At 45.3% G+C, this 15,716-nt stretch overlaps 1 protein-coding gene across 1 annotated transcript in view; it reads left to right on the top strand.

Moving 5' to 3' along the window:
• The first annotated feature begins 6,214 nt into the window (after positions 1–6,214).
• LOC121293689 (ankyrin repeat and fibronectin type-III domain-containing protein 1-like) overlaps positions 6,215–15,716 on the top strand; it is a 47,297-nt gene continuing 37,795 nt past the window's right edge. The window contains exons 1-7 of the mRNA XM_041216858.1: positions 6,215–6,400; positions 7,315–7,525; positions 8,843–9,037; positions 10,091–10,204; positions 13,258–13,355; positions 13,630–13,720; positions 14,189–14,296. Coding sequence (XP_041072792.1) covers positions 6,215–6,400; positions 7,315–7,525; positions 8,843–9,037; positions 10,091–10,204; positions 13,258–13,355; positions 13,630–13,720; positions 14,189–14,296 — 1,003 coding nt within the window. The remainder of the gene's footprint in view (positions 6,401–7,314; positions 7,526–8,842; positions 9,038–10,090; positions 10,205–13,257; positions 13,356–13,629; positions 13,721–14,188; positions 14,297–15,716) is intronic.

The following is a 15,716-nucleotide window of genomic DNA, read 5'->3' as shown; positions in this document are numbered from 1 at the left end:
GCTCATTAATGGGGATACAGACCAGATCTCCCCCCCGCCCCCCACCCACCCCAACTGTGAAGTGTTCCACCTCATCAGCGGGAAATCAGATCATTCTGTTTCCAGATCTGCAACCATGGTGTGGGCCCATTGTGGGAGATCCCTTTCACTGACCTGCCACTAGACATTGCCTTTGCCAATTGCACTGTTCCTCTCCCAGGTGCTGGCAGTATATCGCACAGCAGGAGGCATACACATGAAAGAAGGGGGCTTGGAAGGCAAGGTCCAAGTCTGGGGGAGAGGGGTGGGGTGTTCTGGCAAAGGACAACTCTGGGGTGGGGGGGGGTGGGTGGGTGGGGGGTTGCTGTGTGTGGTGTGGGCGGTCCAGGTGCCTTTTAAATATGGTGCCTGGACAAGATGGCAGGGCGTCTGACTTCCTGTCTGACTCACCATGAGATTCGACATGAACCTTGTGGCTGCATAATTAATGAGCTGATCGTTGCACGATTCAGCAGGTTTACCCACTACTCTGTGTATCGGAGTCCCTCCAACTTCTCACCACCACCACAGGACTTAGTCCCAGAGCGGAAAATTCCACCATACTCTGTCTCTCTCTCTCTCACACACACTTACACAGTGTAACTTACACATACACACATGCATATACATGGCTCTATTCTATTTGCTTTCTCGCTCAATAGTTTGTCAGGATCCCTGTGGATTTTAGACATTTTTGTGATGCAAAACTGCCGCTTTCCTGTTGCCAAATCACTTGTGGAAGTCAATGCTAATCAGACCCAGTCAGACAATCATTTTTAAATATGGCAGTAATCACTCAGGGGCCATCTCACGTCCAGATCATTCCCTCTGTAAGCATAGCCTCCAGAATGAGGTGAGATCATTCATTTCCTTGCATTTACTTGGGGTTCCTCTTTCTGAAATGTCAGAAGGGGGAATGCAACCTAAAACAATATGGGATCCCTGCAATTGTGGCATCAATTTACTAATTAATAAGGAAACAAGCAAATCAGATTGAAGCATTCAAAATAGTGAGAAACTTTAAGAAGTTAAATCAGGGGGAAGAAAACTATTTTCAGACTTTAATTTGAAATAATCATCAAAATAAAGACGGTGGATTCGGAGAATGTTTTTCTATTGAGGTTTGATGGGAGATGGGAACAGCAGAATTCAGAATAGGTTTTCACAGAGAATGGAGAAACATTTTTAAAAAACGTTTTGTGGTAAGTGATTAAGAGGAAAGACTACGGTTACAGCCAAGCACCCTAGGTTACCGTCACACTCCCTGAGTTAAGGATACACTCCCCAGGGTGCAGACACGCTGGAATGGGATCCTGGAGTTGTTTTGTGTTGTATATATCGGATTGGAGCTACCAGGGCAAGAGTTATTGAGTCAGGATACCCTGGAGTGTGTGAAGTCCAGAGCTGAGCCAGATTCTCAGTTTAGTTTTCTGGGCTGTTGGGATTTGTATGTGTGGTTTGTTAATGTTCCTAGCACCTCATTTTAAGGATCTTAATGAATCTCTGATTGTGGTTCCGGTGCTGTTCTGTAATCAGGATTCAGCAGGGAATTTGTCAAACTTTGGCTCATAATACGTTGATGTCACTAGGCCTGGTTTACAGAGTTTCCCAGCAATCTCTGGGGATGTGAGTGCTTTAAGTCACTTGCATTTTCCTCATTGAATGCAGAGCTGCAGAAAAGTGAGGGGAAGGGTTAGGAACAGCAATGTTTTGGTGGGGTTGGGGGGGTGATGGTGAGGGCTGCATTCACACTCAGTGATAGAAGGACACAGTCAGCTCACCAACATCACCGGTCTCTCCACTGGTCAAGCTGATACATTTAGGGATTGGTTTCCAAAGCTGCAGGGCACATTCTCAGCTAATGGTGAGTGTTCTTCTGTCACTTCACTGTATGAGCGCTCGAGTTGGGCTTCATTAATGAGGCTATGGATAGAGGAATGTGAAGTGGCTTCATCTGTCATTTGGTGAACAAGATGGTGGCACCATTACAAATGTTTGAGCTGTCATTTGAGCTGAGCTGTTAATGAGAAAGAAATAGTGACAGGGTTGGGGAAATGGAGAGAGAAGATAAACAGAGTTTTAAAGAGAAGGATACAGAAACTGAGAAAGTAAATCAGAGAGAGGGAGAGAGAAGAAAACAAGCTGAAAGGGAAAACAGATTGAGAGAGAGAAGAGACAGAAAAATGGAGAAAGGGTGAGATGGAGAGAACATAGGAGCAGGGTAGGTCATTCAGCCCAATGAGCCTACTCTAACATTCAACACGATCATAGCTGATCATCCACTTTGATGCCCTTTTCCCACACTATCCCCATATCCCTTTATGTCATCAGTATTTAGAAATCTGTCAACCTCTGCTTTAAACATACCCAATGACTGAGCTTCTACAACCCTCTGGGGTAGAGAATTCCAAAGAGTCACAACCCTGTAAGTAAAACAAAATCCTCTTCATCTCGATCCTAAGTGTTTTCCCCCTTATTTTGAAATTGTGTCCCCTGGTTCTAGACTCCACAACCAGGTGAAACATCTTACCTGCATCTACCCTGTTTATCCCTTTAAGCATTTTGCAGGTTTCAATGAGATCACCTCTCATTTTTTGAAACTCTAGAGACTACAGACCCAGTTTACCTGATCTCTGTGTCTATAACCCGGGAGTGTGTCTGTAACCCGGGAGTGTGAATGTAACCTGGGAGTGTGCCTGTAACCGGGGAGTATGTCTGTAACCTGGGGAGTGTCTGTAACCTGGGAATGTGTCTGTAACCCGAGGAGTATGTCTGTAAACTGGGGAATGTGACTGTAACCCAAGGAGTGTGTCTGTAACCTGGGAGTGTGTCTGTAACCGAGGAGCGTGTCTGTAACCCGGGACTATGACTGTAACCGGGGAGTTTGACTGTAACCAGGGAGTGTGACTGTAACCAGGGAGTGTGTCTGTAATCCGAGGAGTGTGTCTGTAACGCAGGAATATGACTGTAACCAGGGAGTGTGACTGTAGCCAGGGAGTGTGTCTGTAACTGGGGGGAGTGTGTATGTAACCCGGGAGTGTGTCTGTAACTGGGGAGCATGTCTATAACTGGGGAGTGTGTCTGTAACTGGAGAGTGTGACTAACTGGGGAGTGTGTCGGTAACTGGGGAGTGTGACTGTAACTGGGGAGTGTGACTGTAACTCGAGAATGTGTCTGTAACCGGGGAGTGTGACTGTAGCCAGGGAGTGTGTCTGTAACTGGGGAGCATGTCTATAACTGGGGAGTGTGTCTGTAACTGGAGAGTGTGACTAACTGGGGAGTGTGTCGGTAACTGGGGAGTGTGACTGTAACTGGGGAGTGTGACTGTAACTCGAGAATGTGTCTGTAACCGGGGAGTGTGTCTGTAACTGGGGGAGTGTGACTGTAACAGGGGAGTGTGACTGTAACTCGTGAGTGTGATGATAACTGGGGAATGTGTCTGTAACTGGTGATTGTGTCTGTAACTGGGGAGTGTGACTGTAACAGGGGAGTGTGTCTGTAATTGGGGAGTGTGTTTGTAATTGGGGAGTGTGAATGTAACTGGGGAGTGTGACTGTAACCAGGGAGTGTGTCTGTAACTGGGGGAGTGTGCCTGTAACCCAGGAGAATTTCTGTAAACCGGGAGTGTGATGGTAACTGGGGAGTGTGTCTGTAACTGGGGATTGTGTCTGTAACTGGGGAGTGTGACTGTAACTGGGGAGTGTGTCTGTAACTGGGGAGTGTGACTGTAACTGAGGAGTGTGTCTGTAACTGGGGAGTGTGACTGTAACTGGGGAGTGTGACTGTAACTGAGGAGTGTGACTGTAACTGGGGAGTGTGACTGTAACTGAGGAGAGTGACTGTAACTGGGGAGTGTGTCTATAACTGGGGAGTGTGTCTGTAACTGAGGAGAGTGACTGTAACTGGGGAGTGTGGCTGTAACTGGGGAGTGTGTCTGTAACTGAGGAGAGTGACTGTAACTGGGGAGTGTGACTGTAACTGGGGAGTGTTACTGTAACTGGGGAGTGTGTCTGTAACTGGGGAGTGTGACTGTAACTGGGGAGTGTGACTGGAACTGGGGAGTGTGTCTGTAACTGGGGAGTGTGACTGGAACTGGGGAGTGTGTCTGTAACTGGGGAGTGTGACTGTAACCCGGGAGTGTGTCTGTAACTGGGGAGTGTGACTGTAACTGGGGAGTGTGACTGTAACTGGGGAGTGTGACTGTAACTGGGGAGTGTGACTGTAACTGGGGAGTGTGTCTGTAACTGGGGAGTGTGACTGTAACTAGGGAGTGGGACTGTAATGAGGAGTAAGTCTATAACTGGGGAGTGTAACTGTAACCCGGGAGTGTGTCTGTAACTGGGGAGTGTGACTGTAACTGGGGAGTGTGTCTGTAACTGGGGAGTGTGACTGTAACCTGGGAGTGTGATGGTAACTGGGGAGTGTGTCTGTAACTAGGGAGTGGGACTGTAATGAGGAGTAAGTCTATAACTGGGGAGTGTAACTGTAACCCGGGAGTGTGTCTGTAACTGGGGAGTGTGACTGTAACTGGGGAGTGTGTCTGTAACTGGGGAGTGTGACTGTAACTGGGGAGTGTGACTGTAACTGGGGAGTGTGACTGGAACTGGGGAGTGTGTCTGTAACTGGGGAGTGTGACTGTAACCCGGGAGTGTGTCTGTAACTGGGGAGTGTGACGGTAACTGGGGAGTGTGACTGTAACTGGGGAGTGTGACTGTAACTGGGGAGTGTGACTGTAACTGGGGAGTGTGTCTGTAACTGGGGAGTGTGACTGTAACTGGGGAGTGTGTCTGTAACTGGGGAGTGTGACTGTAACCCGGGAGTGTGTCTGTAACTGGGGAGTGTGACTGTAACTGGGGAGTGTGACTGTAACTGGGGAGTGGGACTGTAATGAGGAGTAAGTCTATAACTGGGGAGTGTAACTGTAACCCGGGAGTGTGACTGTAACTGGGGAGTGTGACTGTAACTGGGGAGTGTGACTGTAACCTGGGAGTGTGTCTGTAACCCAGGAGTGTGATGGTAACTGGGGACTGTGTCTATAACTGGGGAGTGTGACTGTAACTGGGGAGTGTGTCTGTAACTGGGGAGTGTGTCTGTAACTGGGGAATGTGACTGTAACCCGGGAGTGTGTCTGTAACTGGGGAGTGTGACTGTAACTGGGGAGTGTGACTGTAACTGGGGAGTGTGTCTGTAACTGGGGAGTGTGTCTGTAACTGGGGAGTGTGACTGTAACTGGGGAGTGTGACTGTAACCCAGGTATGTGGCTGTAACGGGAAGTGTGGCTGTAACCCGGGAGTGTGACTGTGTGTGACTAGAGGGCAGCTTTGTCATTGGTGCCATTGTTTGTTTTGAACATAAGCATGAAATTTATGAGGAGCTTTTGCCATGAAATTGCAAGTGAGCTGTTTGGAACAATGGACAGGAAACAGTACCAAGGCTGTACAGAGTGATAGCTGGGGTACAATGGAGCAGTGGGAGAGGGGGTACCAGGTCAGTGGAGAGCAGTTGGAATGGTTCTGGGACAGTACACAAGAACACATGGGATAGGAGAAGGAGAAGACCATTCGGCCCATCGAGCCTGCTCTGCCATTCAATATGATAATGGCTAATCTTAGGCTTCAGCTCCATTTTCCTCCTCACTCCCCATATCCCTTGATTCCCTGAGAGACCAAAAATCTGTCTACCCAGCCTTAAATGTATTCAATGATGGCACATCACCAATCCTCTAGGTTAGGGAATTCCAATGATTCACAACAAATTTCTCCTCATCTCAGTCCTAAATGATTGGCCCCTTATCTTGAGTCTGTGCTCCGGTATTCCAGATACCCCGACCAGGGGAATCAACTTCTCAACTTTTAACCTGTCAAGCCTCTCAGAATCTTGAATGTTTCAATGAGATCGCCTCTCATTCTTCTAAACTCCAGGGAATATAGACTCAATTTACTCAGCCTCTCATCATAGGCCAATCTCTTCATCCTGAGCTAATTTAGTGAACCTTTGCTGTACCAAGGTAAGCACATCTAAGTGCAGAGCGCCAGGGAGGGTACCAGGGCAATGCAGAGCAGTGGGGAATGCCCCAGGGCAGTGCCAGGTGACAAGCTTTACTGGGAATGTGGGGTTCTGTTGTCTGTGCTGGCTGGGAGAGAGGGTTGTGACAAGTTGTGTTGTGTGTTACTATCCCAGGCCCCTGAGCTCTACAATGACACAGCAGATGCAGAACCTGCAGCTCTCCAACCCCAGGAAAAACTGCAGCCCAGCATCACCAAATGCAGCCAAGCGCCTGTATCGCAATCTCTCCGACAAGCTTAAAGGAAGCCAAACATCCTTCGATGAAGCTTTCCTGACAGCAAAGAGTGACAAGGATAGACTGAGGAAGTCATCACTGGTAAGTAGACGAGTCACTGTCACTCTGATGACGATTGTAAACTGACCAGCCAACTCCCAATAAATCCATCAGTCAACAAGTGGGAGGTTGATGACTGTCCCCATCGAACTGTAGAGGGTTAAAGAGGATGGGATAATTTTAATAACATGCAGCAAACGTGAGTGTTTTAAAGAGACCGAGATTGAGGAAACATCCCATAATTAACAAGTTCAATATTCCAGAAGGAGGAAACAGTTTGGACCAGTATTCTACTTTCCCAATTTGTACTGTTTTTCCCTCTGCGATTACATCAGGGAAAAGGGGAGAAGCAGTAAACATGGACAAGGAATCTTCAACATCCTCAAGGATTATTTCCTCCAAATATTCACAAGGGAAAACCGAAACAAGAAGCCATTTTTAAATAAAAACCGAAAATGCTGGAAAAACTCAGCAGGTCTGACAGCATCTGTGTAGAGAGAAATAGAGTTAACGTTTTCAGTCCATATGACTCTTCTTCAGAGCTAAAAATAAGTACAAATGAGATGGAATTTATACTATTGGAGGAGCGTGGAGCAGGTAAAGCAGAATAGGAAATCAGCGACTGATTCCCGGAACAAAGAATATCATTGGGGGGATTTTCTGCACAGTAACGGAGTGGCACTGTTGAGCGGTCAGTCAGTGACACAGGGACAGGACCACACAGTTGAAGCGTTAGTCAGTCAGTGACAGGGCTGCACTGTCGAGGGGTCAGTCACACAGGGACAGAGCAGCACTATCAAAGGGTCAGTCAGTCAGTGACACAGTGACAGGGCCACACTATCAAGGGTCAGTCAGTCACACAGTGACAGTACCGCACTATTGATGGGTCAATAGATGTTTCCTCACTGTGAGAAGGCAATCATGATTTGTCAAAGATTTTGCACATTTTCTTACAGTACTTGCAGTGTAATGAGGCCCTCTTCGACGCTGTTGAGCAGCAGGACTTTGATGCTGTGCAGCTGCTGCTCAGTCAGTACAGCTTGGATGAGCTGAATCTGAACACTCCCAATGTGAAGGGGCTACTGCCATTGGATATCGCCATTATGACCAACAACACTGGTGTCGCTCGGACCCTCTTGAAGGCTGGAGCCAAGGAGAGCCCGCATTGTGAGTCAGCACTTTTCAGCCTTTATCTGCTTGGTCATGGAGTCCTTTTGATTCCTTCACATGATGGTTGATTTTGAAAATGGGTTAGTCCTCAACATGTAGAATACCTTCAGTTTAAACCACAGCATTTTCTCGATGAGGCTTTAGATTCTTACTCGATTCACCTTTGAGGTACAGTGACTTGACTGAGGTTCAATTCAGGAATAATTATAACATAGTTAAAAGAACGGATTGTGATCCTATTGCACTATTATTTTAATTTGGTAGTTTGTGGGAGATCCCATTCAGAGGCTGTTAACTAACAATTCTGCAGGTGAGAGTGACTGCCCTTGCTCATGACCGAGTGTGGCATCAAGGAGTCCAAGCAAAACTGGAGTCAATGGGAATCAGGGGGAAAACTCTCCGCTGGTTGCAGTCATACCTAGCACAAAGGAAGATGGTTGTGGTTGTTGGAGGTCAGTCATCTCAGTTCCAGGACATCACTGCAGGAGTTCCTCAGGGTAGTGTCCTCGGCCCAACCATCTTCAGCTGCTTCATCAATGGCCTTCCTTCTATCATAAGGTCAGAAGTGGGGATGTTCGCTGATGATTGCACAATGTTCAGCACCATTCACAATTCCTCAGATACTGAAGCAGTCCATGTCCAAATGCAGCAAGACCTGGACAATATCCAGGCTTGGGCCAATAAACACAAAGTAACATTTGCACCACACAAGTGCCAGACGATGACCATCTCCAACAAGGGAGAATCTCTCCATGACACATCCTGACTCCCCAAAGCCTGTTCACCGTCTACAAGGCACAAGTCAGGAGTGTGATGGAATACTCCCCACTTGCCTGGATGAGGGCGACTCCAATAACACTCAAGAAGCTCGACACCATCCAGGACAAAGCAGCCCACTGGATTGGCACCACATCCACAGACATTCACTGTCACCACCACCAACACACAGTAGCAGCAGTGTGTATAATTTACAAGATGCACTATGGCAACTCACTAAAGCTCCTTTCACAGCACATCCCAAGTCACTCCCCATCCTGACTGGGAAATATATCGCCGTTCCTTCACTATCGCTGGGTCAAAATGCTGCAACTCCCTCCCTAACAGCACTGTGGGTGTACCTACACCACATGGACTGCAGCGGTTCAAGAAGGCAGCTCACCCCCCACCTTCTCAAGGGCAATTTGAGATCCGTAGTAAATGTTAGCCCAGCCAGCGACATCTACATCCCAGTAACATTAGGCCAGCAGATGGAGAATGATGGGTGAGAATTGATTTCTGGTAATGGGTAATGTCACCATGTTTGATTGTCCCTAGTTGTTAATGTGGAGACCAGAGCCGTGCACCTGACTAATCTCATACAGGAGGCAGAGGACCAAATGAATCATCTGTGCTCAGAGGATGGAAGTGATGGACTCAGCCATGAAAACACAAAGAAGGAGAAACAACTGAGAGCCTGGGAGTGGAGATACAAACTGTACAAACAGATGAAAACAGAGTTTGAATATGCAGGTAGAGACTACACAACAAAGTGATCAGTACTGGAAGGAATTACCATATGACACACAGCCACAGAGAGAATAACATCAACACAACTCTAGGTTGCAGTCTAATCAAGAAATTTGGCATTTAAATATAGAATGACAGGTACAGACTGGAATCTAATTCAAGGGTTCGGGGGGTTTATATATAGAATAACAGATACCCGGGAGTGAGTTACAGACTGGAATCTAATTGAAGGGTTCAGGGGGTTTATATATAGAATAACAGATACCCGGGAGTGAGTTACAGACTGGAATCTAATCGGGGGGTTCGGGGGGTTTATATATAGAATATTAGATACCCGGGAATGAGTTACAGACTGGAATCTAATCGAGGGGTTCAGGGTGGTTTATATATAGAATAACAGATACCCGGGAGTGAGTTACAGACTGGAATCTAATCGAAGAATTTGGGTGGTTTATATGTAGAATAACAGATACCCGAGAGTGAGTTACAGACTGGAATCTAATTGGGGTGGGTTTGGGGTGGTTTATATATAGAATAACAGATACCCGGGAGTGAGTTACAGACTGGAATCTAATCGAAGAATTTGGGTGGTTTATATATAGAATAACAGATACCCGAGAGTGAGTTACAGACTGGAATCTAATCAAGGGGTCCAGGGGGTTTATATATAGAATAACAGATGCCGGGGAGTGAGTTACAGACTGGAATCTAATTGAGGGGTTCAGGGGGTTTATATATAGAATAACAGATACCTGGGAGTGAGTTACAGACTGGAATCTAATTGAGGGGTTCAGGGGGTTTATATATAGAATAACAGATTCCTGGGAGTGAGTTACAGACTGGAATCTAATTGAGGGGTTCAGGGGGTTTATATATAGAATAACAGATTCCTGGGAGTGAGTTACAGACTGGAATCTAATTGAGGGGTTCAGGGGGTTTATATATAGAATAACAGATACCCGGGAGTGTGTTACAGTCTGGAATCTAATTGAGGTGTTCGGGGAGCTTTCAGTGTATCCGGGAGTGAGCTACCATTTTTGCTTTGTTTTAATGCAGTGGTCCCAGGCTCTCCCACTAACGTCTCTCTCAGTGTAACGAGCACTACTTCACTGACCGTCACCTTTCATGAGCCACTGAGTATGAACTCTGGTCTGGTCACCAGATACAAAGGTATTTCTCTCTTTTCTCCCCCTCCTGCCTGCAAGATGCTGTCTCCCTACCCTTGTACAGGTCTAATATTATCAGCCCCGACTTCTCTCACCCAAGCTGCTGTTCTTTACCTGTGAGCAGTGACAGTTGATTACTTGTATTGGTTTCAGTTGCTTTTGGACAATTTCACTCTCATTGGGGTTCAAAATGGGGTCTGGAATAGGATTGTCCTGGAGTCTACTGAAATTAAAGGTTAATTTCCAGCACATGCGTCTGGCAATTTGGGGGAAAACATTTGGGGGGACATTTTCTGCTGCTTCTGACTGTCTGGATACACAACAAGTAGCAGTGTCACCATGCACTGGACACACAACAAGCAGCAGTGTCACCATGCACTGGATACACAACAAGCAGCAGTGTCACCATGCACTGGATACACAAGTAGCAGTGTTACCATGCAGTGGATACACAACAAGCAGCAGTGTCACCATGCACTGGATACACAACAAGCAGCAGTGCCACCATGCACTGGATACACAACAAGTAGCAGTGTCACCATGCACTAGATACACAACAAGCAGCAGTGTCACCATGCACTGGATACACAATAAGCAGCAGTGTCACCATGCACTGGATACACAACAAGTAGCAGTGTCAGCATGCAGTGGATACACAATAAGTAGCAGTGTCACCATGCACTGGATACACAACAAGTAGCAGTGTCACCATGCACTGGATACACAACAAGTAGCAGTGTCAGCATGCAGTGGATACACAATAAGTAGCAGTGTCACCATGCAGTGGATACACAACAAGTAGCAGTGTCAGCATGCACTGGATACACAATAAGCAGCAGTGTCACCATGCACTGGATACACAACAAACAGCAGTGCCACCATGCACTGGATACACAACAAGTAGCAGTGTCACCATGCACTAGATACACACCAAGCAGCAGTGTCACCATGCACTGGATACACAATAAGCAGCAGTGTCACCATGCACTGGATACACAACAAGTAGCAGTGTCAGCATGCACTGGATACACAACAAGTAGCAGTGTCAGCATGCAGTGGATACACAATAAGTAGCAGTGTCACCATGCAGTGGATACACAATAAGTAGCAGTGTCAGCATGCAGTGGATACACAATAAGTAGCAGTGTCAGCATGCACTGGATACACAATAAGTAGCAGTGTCACCATGCACTGGATACACAATAAGTAGCAGTGTCAGCATGCACTGGATACACAATAAGTAGCAGTGTCACCATGCACTGGATACACAATAAGTAGCAGTGTCAGCATGCAGTGGATACACAATAAGTAGCAGTGTCACCATGCACTGGATACACAATAAGTAGCAGTGTCACCATGCACTGGATACACAATAAGTAGCAGTGTCAGCATGCACTGGATACACAATAAGTAGCAGTGTCACCATGCACTGGATACACAATAAGTAGCAGTGTCAGCATGCAGTGGATACACAATAAGTAGCAGTGTCACCATGCACTGGAAACACAACAAGTAGCAGTGTCAGCATGCAGTGGATACACAATAAGTAGCAGTGTCAGCATGCACTGGATACACAACAAGCAGCAGTGTCACCATGCACTGGATACACAACAAGCAGCAGTGTCACCATGCACTGGATACACAACAAGCAGCAGTGTCACCATGCACTGATGATACATTGCAGATTGGGGATGGTGGGGATTGTAATCATTATTATTGACCATTTGCTGTGAGGAGGGTAGGGGTTAGGGCCAGTTGAAATCTCCCAGAATATGGTGCTATCAGAGTTCATGCCCCTCAGATAATGTAATGCTCTACCTGCTCCCTGTCTAAACACCCACGACAATTTTGAAAGAACTTGGGGGCAGATATATTTAAAATTAAATTTCAAGGTTGAGACAGAATCAAATGGATGTTCTGATGTTTAAACCTCTGTCCCATTGCCTGTACAAGAGGTTCCACTTGATGGAAAATGAGTTAATGTGGTCAAAGAGAGAGAGAGAGATTGAGAGAATGACTCTGCAGTGTTAAAGCCTTGCTCTTATCATTAGATAATGAGAAGGGGTCTTAGAATCATACAAAACAGGACAAGTCCATTTGGCCCATCATGCTTGTGCCAGCTCTTTGCCAGAACTATCCAATTAGTCCTGTTCCCCTGCTCTCTCCCCACAGTCCTGCAGTTATTTCTCCTTCAGCTGTTTATCTAATTCCATTTTGAAAGTTATTATTGAATCCGCTTCCACTGCCTTTTTAGGCAGCGCGTTCCAGATTACAACAATTCACTGTGTTAAAAAAAGATTCTCCTCAGTCCCTCTCTGGTTCTTCGTCCAATCGCCTTAAATCTGTGCTCCCTGGTTACCGACCATCCTACCATTGAAAAGAGGTTCTCTCAATGTTTTTCTGTCATAACCCCACAATGCTATCCCCATTATTTTGGTCCAGATGCATGACTGTAAAGAGGTATCTTGCACATTTACAGACTCTCACCAACAAAGCTCATTTTCCAGCTGGTGCCCATATTATAAAACTTCAGCAAAACCCCCATCGCTTCTGTACTCAATGTCACCACTTAGAAAGCCCAGAATCCCAAATGCTTTACAAGGAGGCTTCTCAACTTATCCTCCCGCCTGCTTAGTTTTCTGTTCATACATCTCAGGTCTCTGTTCCTGAACCCTCTTTAAAATTGCACCATTTCCTTTACATTAACACTGTTGATTTTTTCTATCAAAATACATTACTTCTCTGCATGTCTGTCCAGTTTACAAGTTATTGCTTGCTGAAATCCGTTATTATTCTGCTCACTGTTCACTATATTTCTAAGTCTTCTATTGTCCGTAACCTTTGAAATGATGTCCTGTATACCCAAGTCCAGATTACTAATATATTTCAAAAAAGATAAGAATGGATACTATGGGAAGGGTTAGAGAAACAGTGAAGGGCTGTGGGCCATGGGACAGACATTCTGATGTGTCGAGGACACAGCAACTGATATCATCGTAAAATATTTTTAAAATGTTATTAAAAGAATTACAATATCTGTTTCTAATGTTGTTTTAGTTGAATGGAGCAGTTTGATGGATTTCTCTGCAGAGTGTGGGGAGATCACACTAGAGGATGTCAGCTCCCTGAGATATACAATCCCAGGTCTTGTTATGGTAAATGCAGTCATATAACTCATCTTAATATAACTCATAATATACCTTCACATAATGTATTATTACAACTTATAAGTTATGTTTTATAAGTTTTATAACTTATAAGTTTTATATTATTATAAAACAATGTGTAGTGTTACAGGGAGGGAGGCCAATAACTAATGAATGAGGGAGCTGTAAAGGGACTGTGGAAGGAGATTAACTGGTTCAGCGGAATCACTGATACAAGAAAGGGTACAAGGACTGTAATCAAATCTTTTTAATCTCACACCAGGGTCGAGCTTATTATGTGCGAGTATCAGCGGCCAATATGAAGGGCTGGGGTCCCCCACAGACTGCCTGTCCAGCATTTGCTATTCCTTCCAGTAAGTGAAACTTCTCTGTCTAAAGAGCATTGGTGTGGTCTGGTTTTTGCAAAAATAAAATCCTTCATACTATGATTAATAATAATCGCAATTAATAATATAATTAATAATCATCATCATAATTGATAATAATATAATTACCCTAATTCCTTCCTATGATAAATGAAACTTTGGGCTCTGTAACATGTATTATGGATTGGATTTAATGGGATGTAATTATTTCAGTCACATTATTATTTCACAATATTTTGCTGTCTAGGGTACAAGTAACGCAGCACAAACTTTCCAAATCTGAAATAAAAAACAGAACCTGCTGTAATTGTACAGCCTGTCTGTAACTATCTGAATGAGAAACAGATGGAGTGCGGAGCAGCAGGAGTATGCTGTGTCCTTTGTATGTACGTGTCTATCCAGTGTGGGTAACATGCTGCATACACCCCTTTATTAACTTTGTGTTTGTCTTTTGAGATTGGAAAGAGTTTGATGGAAGGGAGGCCAGATACAGAGATCAAACTGAGGTGTTGGAATGCTTGTTGAAGCAGGTGCGAGTGGAACACCAGAGTTACAATGCCAAAGGTGAGTGGGTGTGTATCACTGGCTGGGCCGGACTGCAGTCAGGAACATCCAGCAGGTCAGCCTGTGCTTTCCTTTACTCTTTATTGCTCTTCCCCTTGGAGTGAGCCTTTGGCTTGGTGTTCACATTGCTGTCTCTTAGTCCGGAGATTCTGGTTCAAACCCCACTCCAGACAGTTCGGCTATGTGGAGACTGGATTCTAGCTCAGAATTTCAGGCTAAAATTAAGGATATTCTGAAGTCTGATTCATAACATGGGTTGTGAATGCCCTTAAACTCTCCCTGCATACAGGACTAACCCCATCTGCTGAGATAGGGTGGTTACAGTCATGGGAAGGAGTGTTCATATTGTAATCTGTCAGACTATGAATTAGCCTGAAAAATCTACCCATTACCTCAAACTGCATGTTCTCTGAGGGAATGAAACATTACCTGGTCAGTGTGATACTTTCTGTTCCCTGTATATATATTTACAGTGCGCCCCCAGCTCTGTTCTGATAATCCGTGTTTGTGTTCATTTAACCCTTCGAACAAGTGTGAAATTACTGGGAGTGTGCCCGATACAGAGGCAAACTAACGCCACAGATTAAAATGCCCCTCTTTCTCCTCTCCTGTCAGAGCACACACGTGAACACACACTGATATTCTTTTGCTGTGAAAGTTTATAGTAATGGTGCATTTTTAAGCAGAATTGTGGAATTGTAACTATAATTTGAAGTGTAATTGCAGTCCTGTATCGCTCAGCAATGTGGAGGGTTTGGGACAGATGTGAACCATACCTCGGGCATAATGAATATCAACCAGTGATTAAAGGTCTGTCCAATTCTGTCAGGGGCAATATCTTTGCTGCGTTTTCTGCCCCGAGGCTGAATCAATAGGAAACGTTTCAATGAGAAGTCCTGAAATCCATGTTTCCCAATCCAACTATTCAGTGTGCTGTAAATATTCCTCTTCCAATCATAATGGGATGGGATGCGATTTGACCAGAATGAGCATTGTAAAAGAGCTGTAATTCTATAAACAGATTATAAGTTTTAAGTCTGCCTCTCTGTTTGAAAGGAAATTGTTCTGAACAGTCAGTTTAGAGTCAGTGGTGGAAGGAGATCGGCATTCGCCAGAGGGAGGCAATTCTCTTCTGAAATGTTCAATTCCTGACTTGTACCTTGTAGATGGTGGACAGGCTTTGGGGAATCAGGAGGTGAGTTACTCACCGCAGGATTTCTCTGACCTCTGACCTGCTCTTATAGCCACAGTATTTATATGGCTAGTCCAGTTCAGTTTCTGGTCAATGGTAACCCCCAGGATGTTGATAGTGGGGGATTCAGTGATGGTAATGATTATGAATGTCAAGGGGTGAGGGTTGGATTCTCTCTTGCTGGAGATGGTCATTGTCTGGCACTTGTATGGCATGAATGTTACTTAC

The sequence above is a fragment of the Carcharodon carcharias genome, chromosome 22, assembly GCF_017639515.1.
Source record: "Carcharodon carcharias isolate sCarCar2 chromosome 22, sCarCar2.pri, whole genome shotgun sequence".
NCBI classification, from domain to species: domain Eukaryota; kingdom Metazoa; phylum Chordata; class Chondrichthyes; order Lamniformes; family Lamnidae; genus Carcharodon; species Carcharodon carcharias.
This window is presented reverse-complemented; position numbering and strand designations above follow the sequence as displayed.